This window comes from Dermacentor silvarum, chromosome 1 (genome assembly GCF_013339745.2).
Source record: "Dermacentor silvarum isolate Dsil-2018 chromosome 1, BIME_Dsil_1.4, whole genome shotgun sequence".
NCBI classification, from domain to species: Eukaryota; Metazoa; Arthropoda; class Arachnida; order Ixodida; family Ixodidae; genus Dermacentor; species Dermacentor silvarum.
The window spans coordinates 78,784,733-78,800,954 of record NC_051154.1 but is presented as its reverse complement, the minus strand read 5'-3'; the positions used below and the strand labels follow the sequence as shown (position 1 = coordinate 78,800,954).

Sequence of the window (16,222 nt, the reverse complement as noted above, 5' to 3'; positions counted from 1 at the left end):
TAAGTGGCATACCTTTTGGATGTTCTTCTCAATGGTGACAGGAAGGTTGAAAAGAAACCTAAACTTCTGCAAAATTCCGAGGGCATTGCGTGTTGAATCCGCTTGATCTTTTCTGGCCAGGATGGATTCAAAGATGTTTTCTGCCTCATTTTTTGATCCTTTAATTTAAATATTAAGGTAACATAAGCCACTTAAAAAAAAAGTAATCTGAAACTTGCCAATAGCAGACATCAAGGCAAAATGAAAGCAAACCAATGTAATACCCACTTGTCACAGCTTCATAAAGCTTTTCAGTCAAGTCTGACCCCATCTCTTGCTTATCTTTCTCCATGGCCTTTTGAAGCTCTAAAAGTATTAAGTTGAAGAAAAAACAATACCAGAAGATGGAAACACAAAAACACATCTTAATTCAACCCACACAATTTTAAGGCACCCACCATGAAGGACATCCAGGCAAACAACAATGGCATTGACATTTGACTTCAGAAATGATGATGGACCTTCCTGGAGCTGGCCAACTTTTCGCTTTAAGCTTAGCAGCCCAGCTTTCAGGTCACTGAAACTGTAAAAGAGACCAAGGCAAAAGCAATAAAACTGAGTTTCCATTGCTTTCTCCTCAGAAAGAGAAGTGTGCACATCCGAATCTGTGTAGAGTTTCAACTACAGCTTTTGAGACACCTGCCTATAGCTCAAAGCTGCTAACAAATGCTGCTGGTTCAACACATGCTCAAAGGACAGCTTGCCTTCTCAGCATGTACTGCACATGAGCAGGACAGTGCTACTGGCACTTCTCACTCCTGCCAATAGATGCATGTGTGGCGTTAATGCGCACATTTATTTCGGAGCCATGTGAACACTGCTGTCTGCATCTTTTATGCAAAGCTGTCGATACAGGGTTAGTGTGCAAAGAAGCAAGGAACTGCACCACAAGAAGTTTCGGTGGGGGCTTGCCCATTCAGAAGCACACACTTAGAAGCACACTTCCCAAAACCAGCAGCTCCTAGCAACTGATGCAAGTGCACTCCGAAATAAACCATCCATACACTGTAAACAAGACCATACAGTGAAACCACAGGCCAAGTCTTACCTCGTGCTGTTGTAATTCTCCAACAGGTAGCACGCAGGGTTGAAGTTCTCAGAAAGCAAATTTCCTGAACCTTAATGTACAAGCAATGGAAAGAATTAGAAAGCTCTCAATTCATTTACATAAAAAATAATTCAAGCTGGTGCATGCCCTTTTTTCCAGCATTTTCAGAAAAGCAGCCCTCCCTTTTATACATGGTCATCATAAACTTGGTGCCGCCATTTGCCATGCAAAAGCAACTTTGTTACAGACTTAGTACATACGAACTATGCAGTGCAACTCTATCAAAAAACCCATATGCACCATAACTACCATATCCAATTATTCTACATAAAACATATGGGATCACATAAAAAAATAAAAAAAAACTATACGTCCCTGGAAATATGTCATACGGGATTATTGGATATAATAGTGATGGGGCATATGGGCTTTTTCGATAGGGAATGAGCAAGCATTACCGGGCTTGCTAGTGCTGGTAGTTCTCCAGCCAGCAAGATGAACTGTGTGACTTGCAGCTGAACAGTACAAGTGACTTGAATATGCAAGCTGCCTCATCAAGTACCAATATATACCCCCTACAATGTATGCACCATAATGAAGGTGATGACAGGTACACAGTGTTCGGTGATCAGGCTAGATATGAGCTATAGTTCACCATTGATTAGGTATACTTTTTAAGACAAAGAGAACTATTTCGTTTTCTAGAACTCAGCTTCAAGGTTATCCAAAGCTGAAGCTTCTTTCTTCCAGATTTGAAAAAATGATGCATTAAGCATGAAATACTTCTTCGCCTCATTGTATGCAGCTCGATAGGAGTAATTGACAATACAGAAAAAGGCATGAAGATTCCCATTAGAATCGAAATAAAGGTCAACAGAGTCCAACACAAATTATGGTTTCACCACAAGGCAGTGCAAAATTAAAAAAAAAAAAAAATTAAACTTTGCTCAAAGACACTACTGAAAAGTCTAAACCGGCCACTTGCAGCCAGGTGCAGCCAAAAGCCACACCCACCCACCAGACAGCTATCACTCAAGCTGAATCTTTTATTGTTAGTGGGATTGTGGCAATGTGCATAACAGAGGCTCGGAGTGAGACATTGTGTGCATATGTAATTTTGAGGCCACTAGAAGGAAACGTGCTACTGCAGCTATAGCTGGCACTCTTCAAAATTTGTAGAATAAGAGTGGCTAGCGTTAAGGTTATACAAATAGAACACACTGTGCTGAGCAGGGCAGCAATAGCCACTGGGATACAAACCTCGCCATTTCACAGGTGTGCATGCAACACAGCAAGGACTCCCAAGAGAGACAGCTTCCTGTCATTAAATTATTCACCTAGCCGCGCGCATGATATGGGAGGCAGGACGCTTAGTCTAGTTCCAGATGTTTCATCCATAACCGCAATCTTGTACAGAAACCTCGACATGCACAGGTATGGCAGCCATCATGTAGTAGTAGACATGAAATATGACATGCTGCTGATTATGTTCAAATAAAGAAGCATTTCATGATTACATATACGTACTTCCATTTATGTAAGAAGACTGACAATATTTAATCATAAATAAAGTGCTTTGTGAGAGTACAAAACAAAACCGCAATAAAAAGTACCTTCTGGGAACAGTTGTCTAAGTTCTTCTTCTGGGAACCGTTTCCTGAAAAATAGTACAGTAGGATTTTGGAATTTGATAACGTTTTAGGGTAGAGATGTGCAAATATTGGCAGCTTTCAATACAAATCAACTGCTTCCATTTTTAATAAAGTATTTCACTGGAGAAATTGATATGTTGCAGCTTGTAATGTTTGGTTGTGTCTAAGCATACAGTGTTGCTATAACGAATCCTGGCCGCGGCGGCCGTATTTCGATGGGGGCCAATGCAAAAACGCCCGTGTGCTTGCGTTGTAGTGCACGTTAAAGAACCCTAGGTGGTCAAAATTAATCTGGAGCCCTCCACTATGGCGTGCCTCATAATCAGAACTGGTTTTGGCACGTAAAACCCCAGAAAAGAAGAAGATAATGCAACTTGCTAGAGTGGAAAGACGGCCACACACATATGATATGTGCATTTTAGTGGCACAAGGACTAAGATAGGCCAAAGAGCAAACACGCATGTCATGGTTGCCTGCTACTGGCCCCTTCAAGGGCCAGCTGTTAAGCCAATTTTAGCCAGAAATACTTGCCAGCAGCTGCTTTCTAGAGTGAAATATCTGGTGGAGGTGACATCACAGCTGTACAGAAGCAGCACTTGCTGAAGGAGCTTGTGGAACATTCGTTTTCCTTGTGTGCAATGAATGAATTACAAATGCTCCACTTTTGGGATGTTTCTAGATTTATTATCTTGATTGATGCAAATACCTTTTCTTTCTCGATTGGTTGAGCGCCCCATGTTTGAACCACTAACATGATGTGCACTGCTGAACTTCAACAGTCACCTCACATTAATTGAAACTCCTAGGAACCACAGGTTCATTCTTGAATCAATAAAAGTTTGAATTACCTGAACTGAATTACAATATTGCACAAAACAAAATTTTGAGTTAATACACACTGTATACACAAAACGATGTCAAGCAAAGTACAAGAGTAAGTGAGTGGCCACTGCGAGGTTTCATAGTGAAGAGATAAAGAAAATTATGGGGTTTTACGTGCCAAAACCACGATCTGATTATGAGGTATGCCGTAGCAAGGGACTCCGGAAATTTGGACCAAATGGGGTTCTTTAACGTGCACCTAAATCGAAGTACACGGGTGTTTTCGCATGTCGCCCCCATCGATATGCGGCCGCCATGGCCAGGATTATCTGACATAGTGAAGAGATAGACTCAGCGCATACACATCCAGGACATCAGGGCTGTGTATGCATGAGCACCATCTAGTAGTAGCCCCTGTCATCATACACAGTGGCCTTATTATTAAACTGCAGTTAAGGCAAGAAGCTGGGCTGGTTGAGTGTGTGATTTATGTGACATATTCACAACCCAAATAGGAGACACAAAATGCAAAGTACTATGCAGACAGATACTGACATCTGTTGACTTACTACACGAACATGCAGCACATAGCAACAACACCGGCAAAGATGATCAAAAGAAACCACATCACTCATCCCACATGTGTGCAACGCAGCCTCCGAACAGGGCAATTTGCTTTTGTAAGAGAATAACAGAAGGTGAATAACAGTCACAGGCTGCAGGGAGCAGGACATATTGTTTGGTTTCTTTCACAATTGCTGCCAGTGCTGGTGTTACAATATACTGCATGCATGTGCAGTAAAGGTGTGAATGTCTGCACCCATCCTGTTTATCTCATGCTTCCCGCCTTGCTGCTCAGTAGCAGCCAAATTCCAGACCTAAAAAAAACCAGGTGTAAGCGCCTTGAGATGATGACAGCGATTAACCATTTGACTGCCACTCCTGAGTATGCCTGTTTTTTGTATTCAGCACATTCACTGTCTCTGCAGTCGCAACTTATGCAAAAAAGACCTCTGCGTATCAGTTGTGCCGTCTATAGAAATGACATCTGACCACACAAAACTTGTAAATTAAACTTCTGACAGTAGGTAGACCACATATCGCGTGACTCCTCCACTGTCTTGGCAGGACAGGCATGGCAAAGCAGGCCCATCTGAACTTTGACAGAAGAGGAAAAAAGGACTACAATTATTGTACTGTGTAATAAGAAAAAAAGAACACTGAACATATTTTTACTTACAATTTGAAGCATCATAACCCTCGTCCATTTGATAATATAATTTTTTTTCCCCGAACACAAATCATTCAAGGGACATCTATCTTTCAGCTGTGTCGCTGCCATCAATAACGAATGATCAAAAATCACCACTAACACAGACTCATCTGAGATGCCAAGTGGATCTTCTGGGTGCAGCTGAGCAGGAGATGCAGGATGACCCTTTCGGCCAAACACGTCAGAAAACATGTGCGACTCGTCCACCCAAATAGCCGACTCGACTGTTGGGCCTACAAAAGCCGAAACGATACTCAACATCTTAATTAGAGCACATGTTTTGCTTCAGGCCATGTCAATCAAGAAATCACCAGTGTCAGGGAAGTGGTTGAGGAAGTAACAAAGAAGCACTTTACATGCAGAGCTTTTTGCTGGTGTGTAGGTGTCTAAATGGTACTCTTCATGGGGAGGGGTAGCAAGTACAGCAGGCCCTAGGCCCCGCTGCAGTAGCCCAATGGCTGTAGCATTGCTCTGCAGAGCTCAAGGTTGCGGTTTCGATGTGGGCTGCAGCAGCTGCATTTCAATAGGGGTGAAATGAAAGAACACTTATGTACCATGCATTGAGGGTACGTTAGGTCAAAATTAATCCCTAGTCCCCCACTACGGCACGCCTTGTAATCATATTGTGGTTTTGGCACATAAGACCCCAGAATTTAATAATACTATTATAAGAACTAGGAGAAGCTGGGTGTGCCGAAAAAGGAGGAAAGGGGGAATGAGTTTTACAGTGTCTGTGGTTAGGGTTTCATTTCAGGATGTAGCAAACAGCCACTCATGCTAAGAGTGGCTGTTGTGCCATTGCAGAAGCACAGCTTGCTAATACAGCTGAACTTGATATTCCTCTTTAGTACCCCTTCAAAGGATGATGTAACTGCTTTGGAAAAGCTGCAGCAATTGAGGTTTTCACATTGATGCTGCCATATTGCAGGCTAGACTGTGGTATGCACATGCTGGATTTACTAATTGACCTGAAGGGAGTGCATGCACATAGTTCCTACACACAGTTGCCACCGAGCAAAAAGTAGGTGCTTCTGGCACTGTGAAAAGGTCTATAAGAGAGAAAGTGAGTCGCAAAAAATATGTTAGTACTCTTTCAAGTTATGCCGGAGAAGCACTTCAAAATGAGAAGTGCTGTGAATGAATGTTGACCACCTGGGGCTTTCGAACAGGCACCGAAATCTAAACATACAGGTACTTTTACATCTCATGTACCTCTTCTGGAATGCAGCTGCTGCAGTCTGTAATTGAACCTGCAACCTTATACTTAGCAGCAGAGCTTGTACTTTTGTGTGTATACACAACAAATTTTCATTTAAGCATGCACTCAGCCATGAAAATTGTGAAGAAGCACATGCGGATGGGCACTAGTGCACTTGGCACAGCAAGCTTGCATATTTTGCAGGTTCAATTGGGCGATGCCCTTTATCAGCACTCATTACATGCGCAGTCTTACAATGCAGTGTGCAAGCTCGTACAAGGGGCGGGGCTGACAGCGTTGCGTGTTTCAACGCAGTTTCTTCCTTTGCATCACAACTCGCATACGACTTGCAGCTGCTTCTGAGCACTATACTCATCTCAAACACACACGTACAAAGCTCTAGAGACGACACGGCAGCTGTAAAATCATCAGATGTAAATAGAGACCTTACCTATAACCTCCAATATCCCGCGGAAATTTACAGTGCATGTTCCGACACCCCCAGACCTTGTGGTGACAACCACCTCGCCTCGTCCTGTGCACACTCGTGTCCGTGTCACTATCTTGCTCGAAGATTTCCATTCAGAGTACATAGAACAATCGACCCCGCAGATGGTCACGTCTGCAAAGAAGCGAGTATTGAATGTTCAATCCACTTCCTGACGCCGCCTTTCATTTTTTTTTTTTTTTTCCCGGCTAGAAGTATTGACATAGCACCGCGTATCACTCACTCAGAAGATCATTTTGGTCCAAGCCCAAGTTTTCACCACGGATGGTAACTTTGGTTCCCGGGGGACCTTCAACTGGGGACAGCCCGGTTACTTTCGGAGGCTCTCCCATTATATATCAATCGTTATATCTAAAAGGGCGAAAAAAATAGGAGCAACAGACAGTAAGTAACAGCTTTAAAAATACACAGAGTGCGAAATCTCTAGACAACACGCATATGAACGAATGCGATTATCAGGTGCAATATTTGTACCGTATTAAATGGGCGTTTGAAGGGCCACACTAGCGGCTGAAGATACTGTAGGAAACAACGTGAAAACACGCATGTAAACGACGCACATCCTTAGTCCGATCATATGTGCGGCACTACTGGTTTAATATCACTGGTGCTACATATATGCCACTCTGACAATGCAGCTGAATCAGTCTCAAAATATAATTTTGATGTATTTCACAGCGCTAGTCGGCTGTTCGACGAAACGCCGGAAGTGCCGGCAGCGCCGGAAGCTCTGGCCCAAATCCACTGTTCAGAGCACGCAGAAAGGAAGTCGTCCCAGACAGAACATTAAATCTAAACAAGAACATATATTTTATTAACATAACTCTCGCGATGCGGTTACTTTTGTTTCTGGATGAGTTATTTATTAGCATCACGTGTTAAAAACTAAATTCACTGCTGTTTGTTGACAAGGCTGACTTTGTTGTCCCTTCGGACAGCTTATGTTTAACCTGCAGACACCTACAGGTGAAGGGTATTATACATTTTATGAGTTTGAAAGAAGTGTATTGTGCCATAATTATGATTATTCCACGGTGACTGTGATCGTTGCAGATTATTGTGATTCTTGGTTCATTGTTGCTAGACCGGACACGTGGTGTCAGCTGTGTCAGCGCATGCTCCGGCCAGCGTACTCCCATGGTACTCCGGCGCTCCAGCGGCCGCCACCTCTTCCGCCATTTTTAGCAAAACATGTCGGTTTGCGGCGTTTGTATGCCATGACGCAGAGGTTTCTGCCATGGGTGACGCGCGTTTGGTAAGTGATACCGAGCATTCGTTGACAAGTGTCGATTGTAGGCACCTTTGAAGCAGCCGTGATTCACTGGCATGACCAGCGTCGTTATCGGCTGCTTCGACGGTGCTTTTGAGCGGCATGAAAGCTGTAGTCCGCAAGTTTTAGGCCTACTGCTTAACCCTAAATGTGTGTTCAACGTGCTCTTTTGTGCACTTTATGTTTAACGTACTAAGTTGATATTGCTTGCGGCGGCATGGAAAAGTAGTGTGAACTGTCGGAAGACAGTTTATCAAGCATTAATGCCTTTCATGTTGTTCAGCATTCTAGCAACTGCTATGATCGGCGTTGACGGCACATGTCGAACGTTGTTGAACAATACAGAAGTGAAAAACGGAGAAGTCTCACTTATGTCATCATGTAAGATTGATTTCATGTAGTTACGTTTGTGTCGTTAAGCCCGCCCTTAGCAGTGTTTACGCGATCTGAGTGATTTGTTCAAGATGTCTTTGCGGTAGCGTAAATGTTGACTAGATTGAATGGGTATGACCTGGTTGCTGCTGTGCCTTGACTCCTCGAGCTGCAGTTAGCCGCAGCAAAGTTTTTGACGTGACATCCAGATCCTTGGGCTCCTACAACGTTCGCGGCAGTGTGCGTGTTCTGACCAGTCCATTTTATTAGCTGGTGTAAACTGAACTAAGCACAGCTTTGTGTGTAATGAAAGCACAATTTACAAGCTCAGTAATCGCATTCCTTGAGCAATCTGAAATTAGCTCTACACACGCGTCAATGCGCACTACGTGCTAACATCCAGTTGCGGCGCGATTACACTAACCCAATAAACTGATTTGAACTTGTTAGAGCACGTGTGTGTGGTGGTGCTGTAGTATGTGCGAAAGTGTGGCAACTTCAAACGTGCCAAAAAGAAAAATATATTTACATAAATCAACATAATGCCGTTACACTTGCACACACAGTTTTTTTTTTTTTTTTTTTTTTTTTTTTGCAAGTGCAAGTTGCTTATTGCAGAATGGCATTAGTTGGGCAATGCTGCTTTTCAGTTGCATATTCTGTTATGTGGCTTGTATTGTGCGGCGATGCTTGCATTGATGCAGTGCAAAGAACCAAGTTATTAGAGTGTGCAGAGCCAACGCACATGTTGGAATCTAACTGAAGTGGAGCTTAGTGAAGCAGCTAAATACTTTACAACTAATGGTGATGCGTACAATTTTGTTTACTTTCATGCTCTATGCATGGTGTAATTTCACGAAATGTTTATCTGCCACGAAGGTCACAGATTTATTGTTATGCACTGCATCTCTTGCAAGCTATGCCGAATTGCAAGCACCAAATCAGGCGGATGCACAGTGTGAGACATATATGTGGTGATGTCGCAAAGACTACAGCGTTGTATGATGCTTGGCCAGGGAAGAATTGTGACAGGCATATGCACGGAAAAGTATGCCACACAACAAGCAACATTTAGGGATTCTGTACCTCTTGTGTCGTGGGAGGTGACCATTCTTTAAGATTGGCCAGGAGTAGGCATGCACTCGGTGACACCTACCGAGCATGGTGGTAGAATAGGAGAGGTGGCCTAACGGCGCTGCTGTGCCAATGCGCCGCGCATGACGCGATCGCTCTCGAGTTGCCGGCGCTTTTGCGTGAGGTGGCAGCAGGGGTAGTTTGCGCTCATTTCTTCGCTCCGCCGAGCATTCAAACTTCATTTGTACGTCTCCGACTTTTGAGAAAGCTTCACCGCATAGTGCCGTACATGAGGGAGGTCTTCATACCACTGAATAGTTACTATCGCTTAAGACACTTTTTGCGCAGATTTATGCATCTAGCATGACTTCAGACGTGTCGTTTATTCCTTGTTTATTCAATTGTTTTATTTCTTTATTTTGCCGGATGCAGATTGGTTCCGAGAACTGTATGGTGACGATGCGTCGTTGCCAAATGAATCACACTTGAATGAATATCTTTTTTATATGTTCACGGTCGAGTATATTTGTTTCTCTTTCCTCATTACGATATTAATAAACACTCCTTTATTAGCATATACGACTGTGCAGAAACAGTATTTAATGTCTTACCAAAACTACTGTTGGCGTGTTAACCAATATATATATTATAATGTAATACCCCTGTCACACGGACAGCCTTAACCGAGGTTAAGCTAACTACGGTTACGGCTGACCGCAGTTAGCGCTAGCTACACGGCAGGCGTAACCGTAGTTAGCCCCCTAACCATGGTTACCACAAACTGAGCTTGGCAGCCTCGGTTTACTCTCGCAAACCGACGAACAGGCAAGATGGCGCACGCCATGGCAATTGCGAGTGCACCAGCGTCGTCCGAAATCGCATTGAGCTAAAGGCGCAGTAACTGGTCCAACGCTACAATAAGGACATTTATACGCGTTTGGGAGGGTCACCTTACCGCACTGCGGTCGAACACAAGGAATGCCCGAATATATGCTAAAACTCTAATCACACACAAACCACTTGAGCACAGAAAACACACGACGTGAATTATTCTCAGCAAAGCCTACTGGCCATACGACACTTGTAACCTGTAGCAGAGGAAATAATGCGCACAAACTGCTAACACACCGCAACTACCACGCACAACAAAAAGAAACGCAATGGAATGTGCTGGCTCTCGTAAAGGCTACTAACCAGCTACTAGCCACTGTAAACCGGCTACAGCAAGCAGTGTTGAAAGACTTCATGTGAAACTCGCCAAGTTCATCAACATTATTTAGTTATAAAGGCTTGTAGTATTCAAAATGGTGAGCGTCTATTTTATTGCAACATTTATCTGCATGCTGGTTATTATTTCTTTATTATACACAGTGAACTTCGCGCAAAATATTTTGCACACATGAGGACCACGTGATTGCATCGGTTTACTTGACCAAGTCCGTGTAGCAATGGCAGACCGCGCTCGCGTTAACCACGGTTAACCCTGTAAACCATGGTTAAGCTTAACCGCGGTTATATCTGCTCGTGTGACAGGGGTATAAAACGTTGGGTCGAGAAATCGTCAGTTTCCAAGCATGTCACTCAAATATAAAATCACTAAGAGGACCGGATAATATAAAATTAAAGTTCGATGTAGCCATCGTGATATTCCTTGTTAGTTGCAGAAGCTTCAGCGTGCGCCATCTGTCTGCAATGTGCATCATCCCAAGTGAAGTCCACTGCGCTGCGTCTGCAGCGGTCACCGCTGCTTCACTTCATGTGTGTTTCACGCCGTTTCTGTTCGTTGTTGCTCAGAATGGTCGGCCACGAGCAGGAAGGCACGGCAGCGCCACTCTGTCTAGATAGAACGGCGTCTACTCCCGTCGTTTGTAGTCTCCAGCATTTCGTAGGTGCGTGCACGTTTGCACTCACCACCTAAGTTACTGGCGCCTGAAGGGAGTTGAACAATAATTAAACAAGTGGTGACCACGCAACAGTGAAATTTAATTGCAGCCAGGCATTCATAAATCAACTACGCCCATAAGCACAATGCTACCCACAATGACGTGAAAAGGAGGAGGAATAAACTTTTATTGTGGACAGTGATGTGATTGCTGCTCCAATTGCTCCAAACTGCTCCAAAAGGCCAATCCTGCTACATCCTGATACATTTTCGATAATGTGCTCCAAAGCTGCTCCAAAAGGTATTTGCTGGTATTTTAAAAACCAACTAATCTAACCAGCGACATCATTCATCACACGCACTCGTCATGTGTGCACATGGAGAAAGTAAAATGTGGGTGCAAGAGTAGGGCTGGTACGTGCTTGAAATGTGGTGGCTCCGGCCATGGCTGAAATGGTGCTTTCAAAACTAAGAGCTACGTGACAGCACACAACTTTCATAATAAACGCTATATGGAAAGTGTTCTGCAGGTACAGCAAAGCCTTTTCACGATGTGGCTTTCCTGTGGTTTTGTCAAGGGGATGCATGGTGGCAGAAAATTTTGTTAAATGGGGGCAGGTTGTTGCACATGCTACTGAGCTTGTTTCTCTTCGTTGCACTGCTGCCATTTTGCTGTTTTCGTCTGGTGTAGCTTAGTGAGCGAGCATTGCGCACTCCTAACGCTCTTCCGTAGTCGAGTTCCCCAAATTTCAGTCTCTATGTGCACTTCTACAGTTCTCGCCATTTTAGCGCCCAGCCTCTTGCAAATTGGAAAGCTAAAGTAGAGGTTAGAGAGGTTTGTGGTCATACTATTGTGATGCTGTAGTGGTCGAACTATTGTCATCACAGCTTCATCATCTAATTTGGTTGTCATTACCTAGCCATGCATGAGATTCGCATGTTTGAGCGCCACGACTTTATGTTGAGGTAAATAATTCTTGTAAAAATGTGCTTGTTTCTCATTGGGCTCCCTCCTTCTGTAATCTCTCTTGCGTCTCTCAAAGGCAATTTTTCCACTTGGAAATATGCATTTAGATGCTCCAAAAGCATGTTTTTCTGCTCCAAAACGCACTTTTGGCTGCTCCAAGAAGCTGCTCCAAAACGGCCTTGGCAATCACATCACTGTGTGGAACCAGCACTTTATGATGGCCGGGCCTAAGCCTCCCATGAGGGGATGTCGAGGGCTTGCCTCGCCGCCGCCTCACGGGCGGGCTGGGTCGCCCAGGTTTGGTCGTCGAGGGCGGAGCTCCGCAGAGCCTCACGCATTCTCGGCGAGAGGGTCGTGGTGTTAATGTGTGTGAACTGTGCTGGGCACTCCCACAGCAAATGCAGAAGCGTAGCCGGGTGAGTGCCACAGCACCGGCAGTTGGGGGTATTGTAAACTTCAGGGAATACAAGGTGGAGGCGGGCGGGTGAAGGGTACGTATTTGTTTGTAGCAGACGCAGGGTGGTAGCCTGCGCCCGGCAGAACTTGGGGTGAGGTGGGGGAAGGTTCGGCGACTAAGGTAAAATTCCTTAACGAGATATAAGTAGTCAGATTGTCCCTGGTGTCCAACTCATCTCCAGTGTCTCCGGCGCAGTTGACTAGTCCTCGCGCAATGGAGTGGGTGACCTCGTTGAGGTTGGGGAAGTGTGGGTGGACAGTGCCCGCGTGGGCCGGGATCCATGTCAGGGAAATCATGCTTTCTTTAGAGTGTGGTGCCTGGCGGAGGATACAAAGAGCTTGAGGAGAAATACGGCCTTTGCTGAAGTTAGTGACGGCTGAGCGAGAGTCACACACGATGGTGTGACAGGTGGGATCTAGAGTGGCCAGGGCGATGGCCACTTCTTCAGCCGTTTCGGCAGTGGGGGTAGTGACGCTGGAGGCGTGGTGTAGGACTCCATCACGTGTGGCGACGGCCACAAATCGTGTGCCATGGGAATATTGGGCTGCATCAACAAATGTAACGCCAGGTACATGAGCAAGGACTTCTATGATTGCTCCGGCCCGAGCTTGGCGCCGGGCCCTGTTATATTCAGGGTGCATATTTCTAGGAATAGGGTCTGTGTGGATCCAGCTACGGATGTCAGTCGGGATCGATTGTTTAGGGCCCTGTTGCTGATGGTAAGTAAAGCCAAGCGTAGATAGAATAAAGTGTCCCGTTTCAGTAAGGGTGAGCCATTCAAGCTGAGAGCGTTGTTGTGCTTCAGTGAGTTCGGCAAGGTTGTTGTGAACTCCTAGTTGGTTGAAGAGTTCAGTACTGGTGTAATGCGGGAGGCCAAGTGCTTGCTTGTAGACCCCTCGTCTGAGGGTGTCGAGCTTGTTTTGCTCAGCCCAGTACCAGTTGAGGTGAAACAATGACGTGAAAACCAATTCTTTTTTTTACGCTGCGCACTCGCCAGTAAGAATTTTCACGCTTCCAGAAAAATACATGCGGCATTCCTTTGCTATCACAGTTCTGTGTCAGTCTTGTTGGGACTAACCGCGACGATTAGAAATTTTTAAAGTCCATAGAGCCTGATACCCTCATTTTTGTGGGCAAGGCCAGCAGACAGCCTATACAAGCTATTAAAAATGCAACGTTTTAAAGCGACAGAATTTGAGACCATAACCAACCGTTTACAGCACAGCTAAAGCTTGCGAAGCGAGTCTTTAAGCCTATAAAAACCTGTCGCTCCCTGGCAACCGCTGTAGAAACGCGAGAGGTTCGGCGACGCACTTGCGGCGCTCGTTTGGCCACCTCTCCTATTCTACCACTGTGCTTCCGAGTGTCTAAATCAAAGAAAATAAAGTAAATCGAGGAATCTGGTAAATATAATTCACCATTCCATTAACAGATCACTGCTTTAGAGATGCCTGTGAGCCAACTGCAGGGTTCGTACACCTGTTTGAAATCCTTGGAAAATAAATTTGCCCCTTGAATTTCTTGAAAATGGGTTGGGGGTGACTTTTGAACATTCAAAGTAATAAACTATGAGCGAAAAGTATGAACCCTGCGACTGTATCGATATCTTGCACATGACGTCACAGACGCAGCTTCTCGCCATGATGTTTCTCCAATCGGTGCCTAGGATGATGTAGTTGTATCGTATTCACTGCTGCGAGTGAGCTGCTTCCACGGAGGAAGGAAAGCATAGGAAAGGTCTGCTCAGTGGCTGTCTTGGAGCCGCGCAAGATTCCAACGGACGTAGCTTCTCACCATGTTTGTTCACCAGCATGGCCCCTAAGATGACGTCAGTGCAAGCCATCTAAATGTTGAGGTTTTATGTAGGAATTTTTTTTTCTTTTACACAGAACAGAGCTGGACATACTTGGTCGGCATAAAAATTTATATGGGCAACTTCGTGGGTACCTTCATATAACTTGTATATATATCCACGAATGGCATCCTCTGAAGTAGGAACCGACCCAACAGCAACCAGGCAGCCATGCCAAACCCTCGGGAACTACTGAATTGTAAATTTTTATCCAAAACACACTATTAAAACCATTTTACTTGAAAATATGGCTGTACTGCTTGAATGTTGAATAGCATTGACAAGCTCAGTGATTTATGTCTGAAGCTCGTTGCTTTTTCACCCATTCTCACCCAAGTATTGTAATACTCTTTGCAAACCTGCACCATTTATTTCAAGCAAAGAAGTCTTTGACCTCAGTTAAGGTCACCAGCCAAAGGAAGAATGTAGTCTTAGTATTTCATACTTAAGGTGTATACTGGTGACCCTTTTTTGACAGCAACAGTGGTCAAACAAGGGGTGTCTCCTGAGCCCACATTTTGGCATACCTCCAGAGGTGACCCACCACTCTTGACCACTTTAATGTTGCCATCTTCCTGTGTTCCTCTGTGTTGTTTGGATTTTGAGAGCTGGTACTATAAATGCAATAAACGACCATGCCCCCCGTCAATGCAAATGCGTTGGAAGAGCCCCAGTGTACCGCGTAGAATGCCTTCAATACTTCATACACAGTCATGTGGTACTCTTTCACGCCATTGCAACTGTGAACCTGTTGGCAAGAGATTACTGAGCCATAAAAAAAATTGTTGTCCCTTCCACTCCGTGAAAATGATTAACCAGCGAATCTGAAACGTTTGGCCCCGGTGTTTATCACTGGGTTAATCCTGGGGGTTCATTAAAATATTTCTCAATTATGAGGTTACACACACATTCGGCTGCGACGGAGAGAACGGCGTCACTGAGGGTATGCCCGCAGTCCGCCATTGTCGCTTGTGTTCGATGACTCGAGTTTGCTCGGCTGCGTGGTTAGCAGCATTCGCCCACGATTGCCGTTTGCGATTCTTTGAAATTAAATTGCTTCAAAATTAAATCTGTCCATTATGTAAGACACTGAATGGCTCATACCCCCGTAAACGTGGCCTCCCCATTGCAACGACGGAAGAGGAGTAAAATTCTACACTGGGAATGATGAGCGGGAACGCGGGAGCAGTCGCACGAGCGCAATCCGAGGGGCGCCTACAAGCCAGCTAGACGACGCTCGAACCAATTTGGAGAGACGTTTCTTTCCATTTCACTCAGTGCAGACTTAGTGCAAAATAAATTGTAGTGTTGTACGTGTGGGCGATGAGGTGTAGGGTAGGAGGTGCTCAGCTCGTTCTGCAAGGACATGAAATCGACATAGAGCTAGTGTCAACTGGTTCATGGAGCACATGGTTATGAGCAAACTTTGCATAATTTCACACTGCTGGAAATTGAGACTAACCAGAATTGTGGAGGCTATAGTGTATGCACCACAGTATTGTACTTCTTGAAAGTATTGCACATTGACAAGTTGTGCCATGGTAACTTGGAGCACACTGGCATATCTCTGCTCGGAGCATTAGTGGCCTGTTTGCATATTTCATGTATCTTCAGAGAGGTAGAAGACATGGCCTGTTTTACTCAATCCACGTGCACAGCTAATTGCACTTAAAGCTGCCACATAGCACTGCACTGCTTGTGGTCCAAACATAACTATCATGCTTTTTGAATCTGCTCAGTTGTAAATTTTATTTGCTATTATGTAACGATTTGTGAAGGGATAACTAGAATATGGCAACAGTCTGCAA

At 44.7% G+C, this 16,222-nt stretch overlaps 2 protein-coding genes across 3 annotated transcripts in view; one reads left to right on the top strand and one right to left on the bottom strand.

Moving 5' to 3' along the window:
* LOC119431206 (exocyst complex component 2) overlaps positions 1-7,268 on the bottom strand; it is a 53,455-nt gene extending 46,187 nt beyond the window's left edge. For both annotated transcript variants that reach the window (XM_037698678.2, XM_037698686.2), the window contains exons 1-9: positions 7,015-7,268; positions 6,764-6,891; positions 6,484-6,654; positions 4,935-5,067; positions 2,701-2,744; positions 1,088-1,157; positions 438-562; positions 268-345; positions 13-158 (exon numbers count right to left, since the gene is read on the bottom strand). In XM_037698678.2, the coding sequence (XP_037554606.1) occupies positions 13-158; positions 268-345; positions 438-562; positions 1,088-1,157; positions 2,701-2,744; positions 4,935-5,067; positions 6,484-6,654; positions 6,764-6,872 (876 nt within the window). In that variant the 5' untranslated portion in view covers positions 6,873-6,891; positions 7,015-7,268. The remainder of the gene's footprint in view (positions 1-12; positions 159-267; positions 346-437; positions 563-1,087; positions 1,158-2,700; positions 2,745-4,934; positions 5,068-6,483; positions 6,655-6,763; positions 6,892-7,014) is intronic.
* A 379-nt stretch (positions 7,269-7,647) lies between these two features.
* Positions 7,648-16,222, top strand: part of LOC119431221 (ubiquitin carboxyl-terminal hydrolase 10-like) — a 64,425-nt gene continuing 55,850 nt past the window's right edge. Inside the window, exon 1 of the mRNA XM_037698698.2 lies at positions 7,648-7,795. Within this exon, the coding sequence (XP_037554626.1) occupies positions 7,778-7,795 (18 nt within the window). The 5' untranslated portion in view covers positions 7,648-7,777. The remainder of the gene's footprint in view (positions 7,796-16,222) is intronic.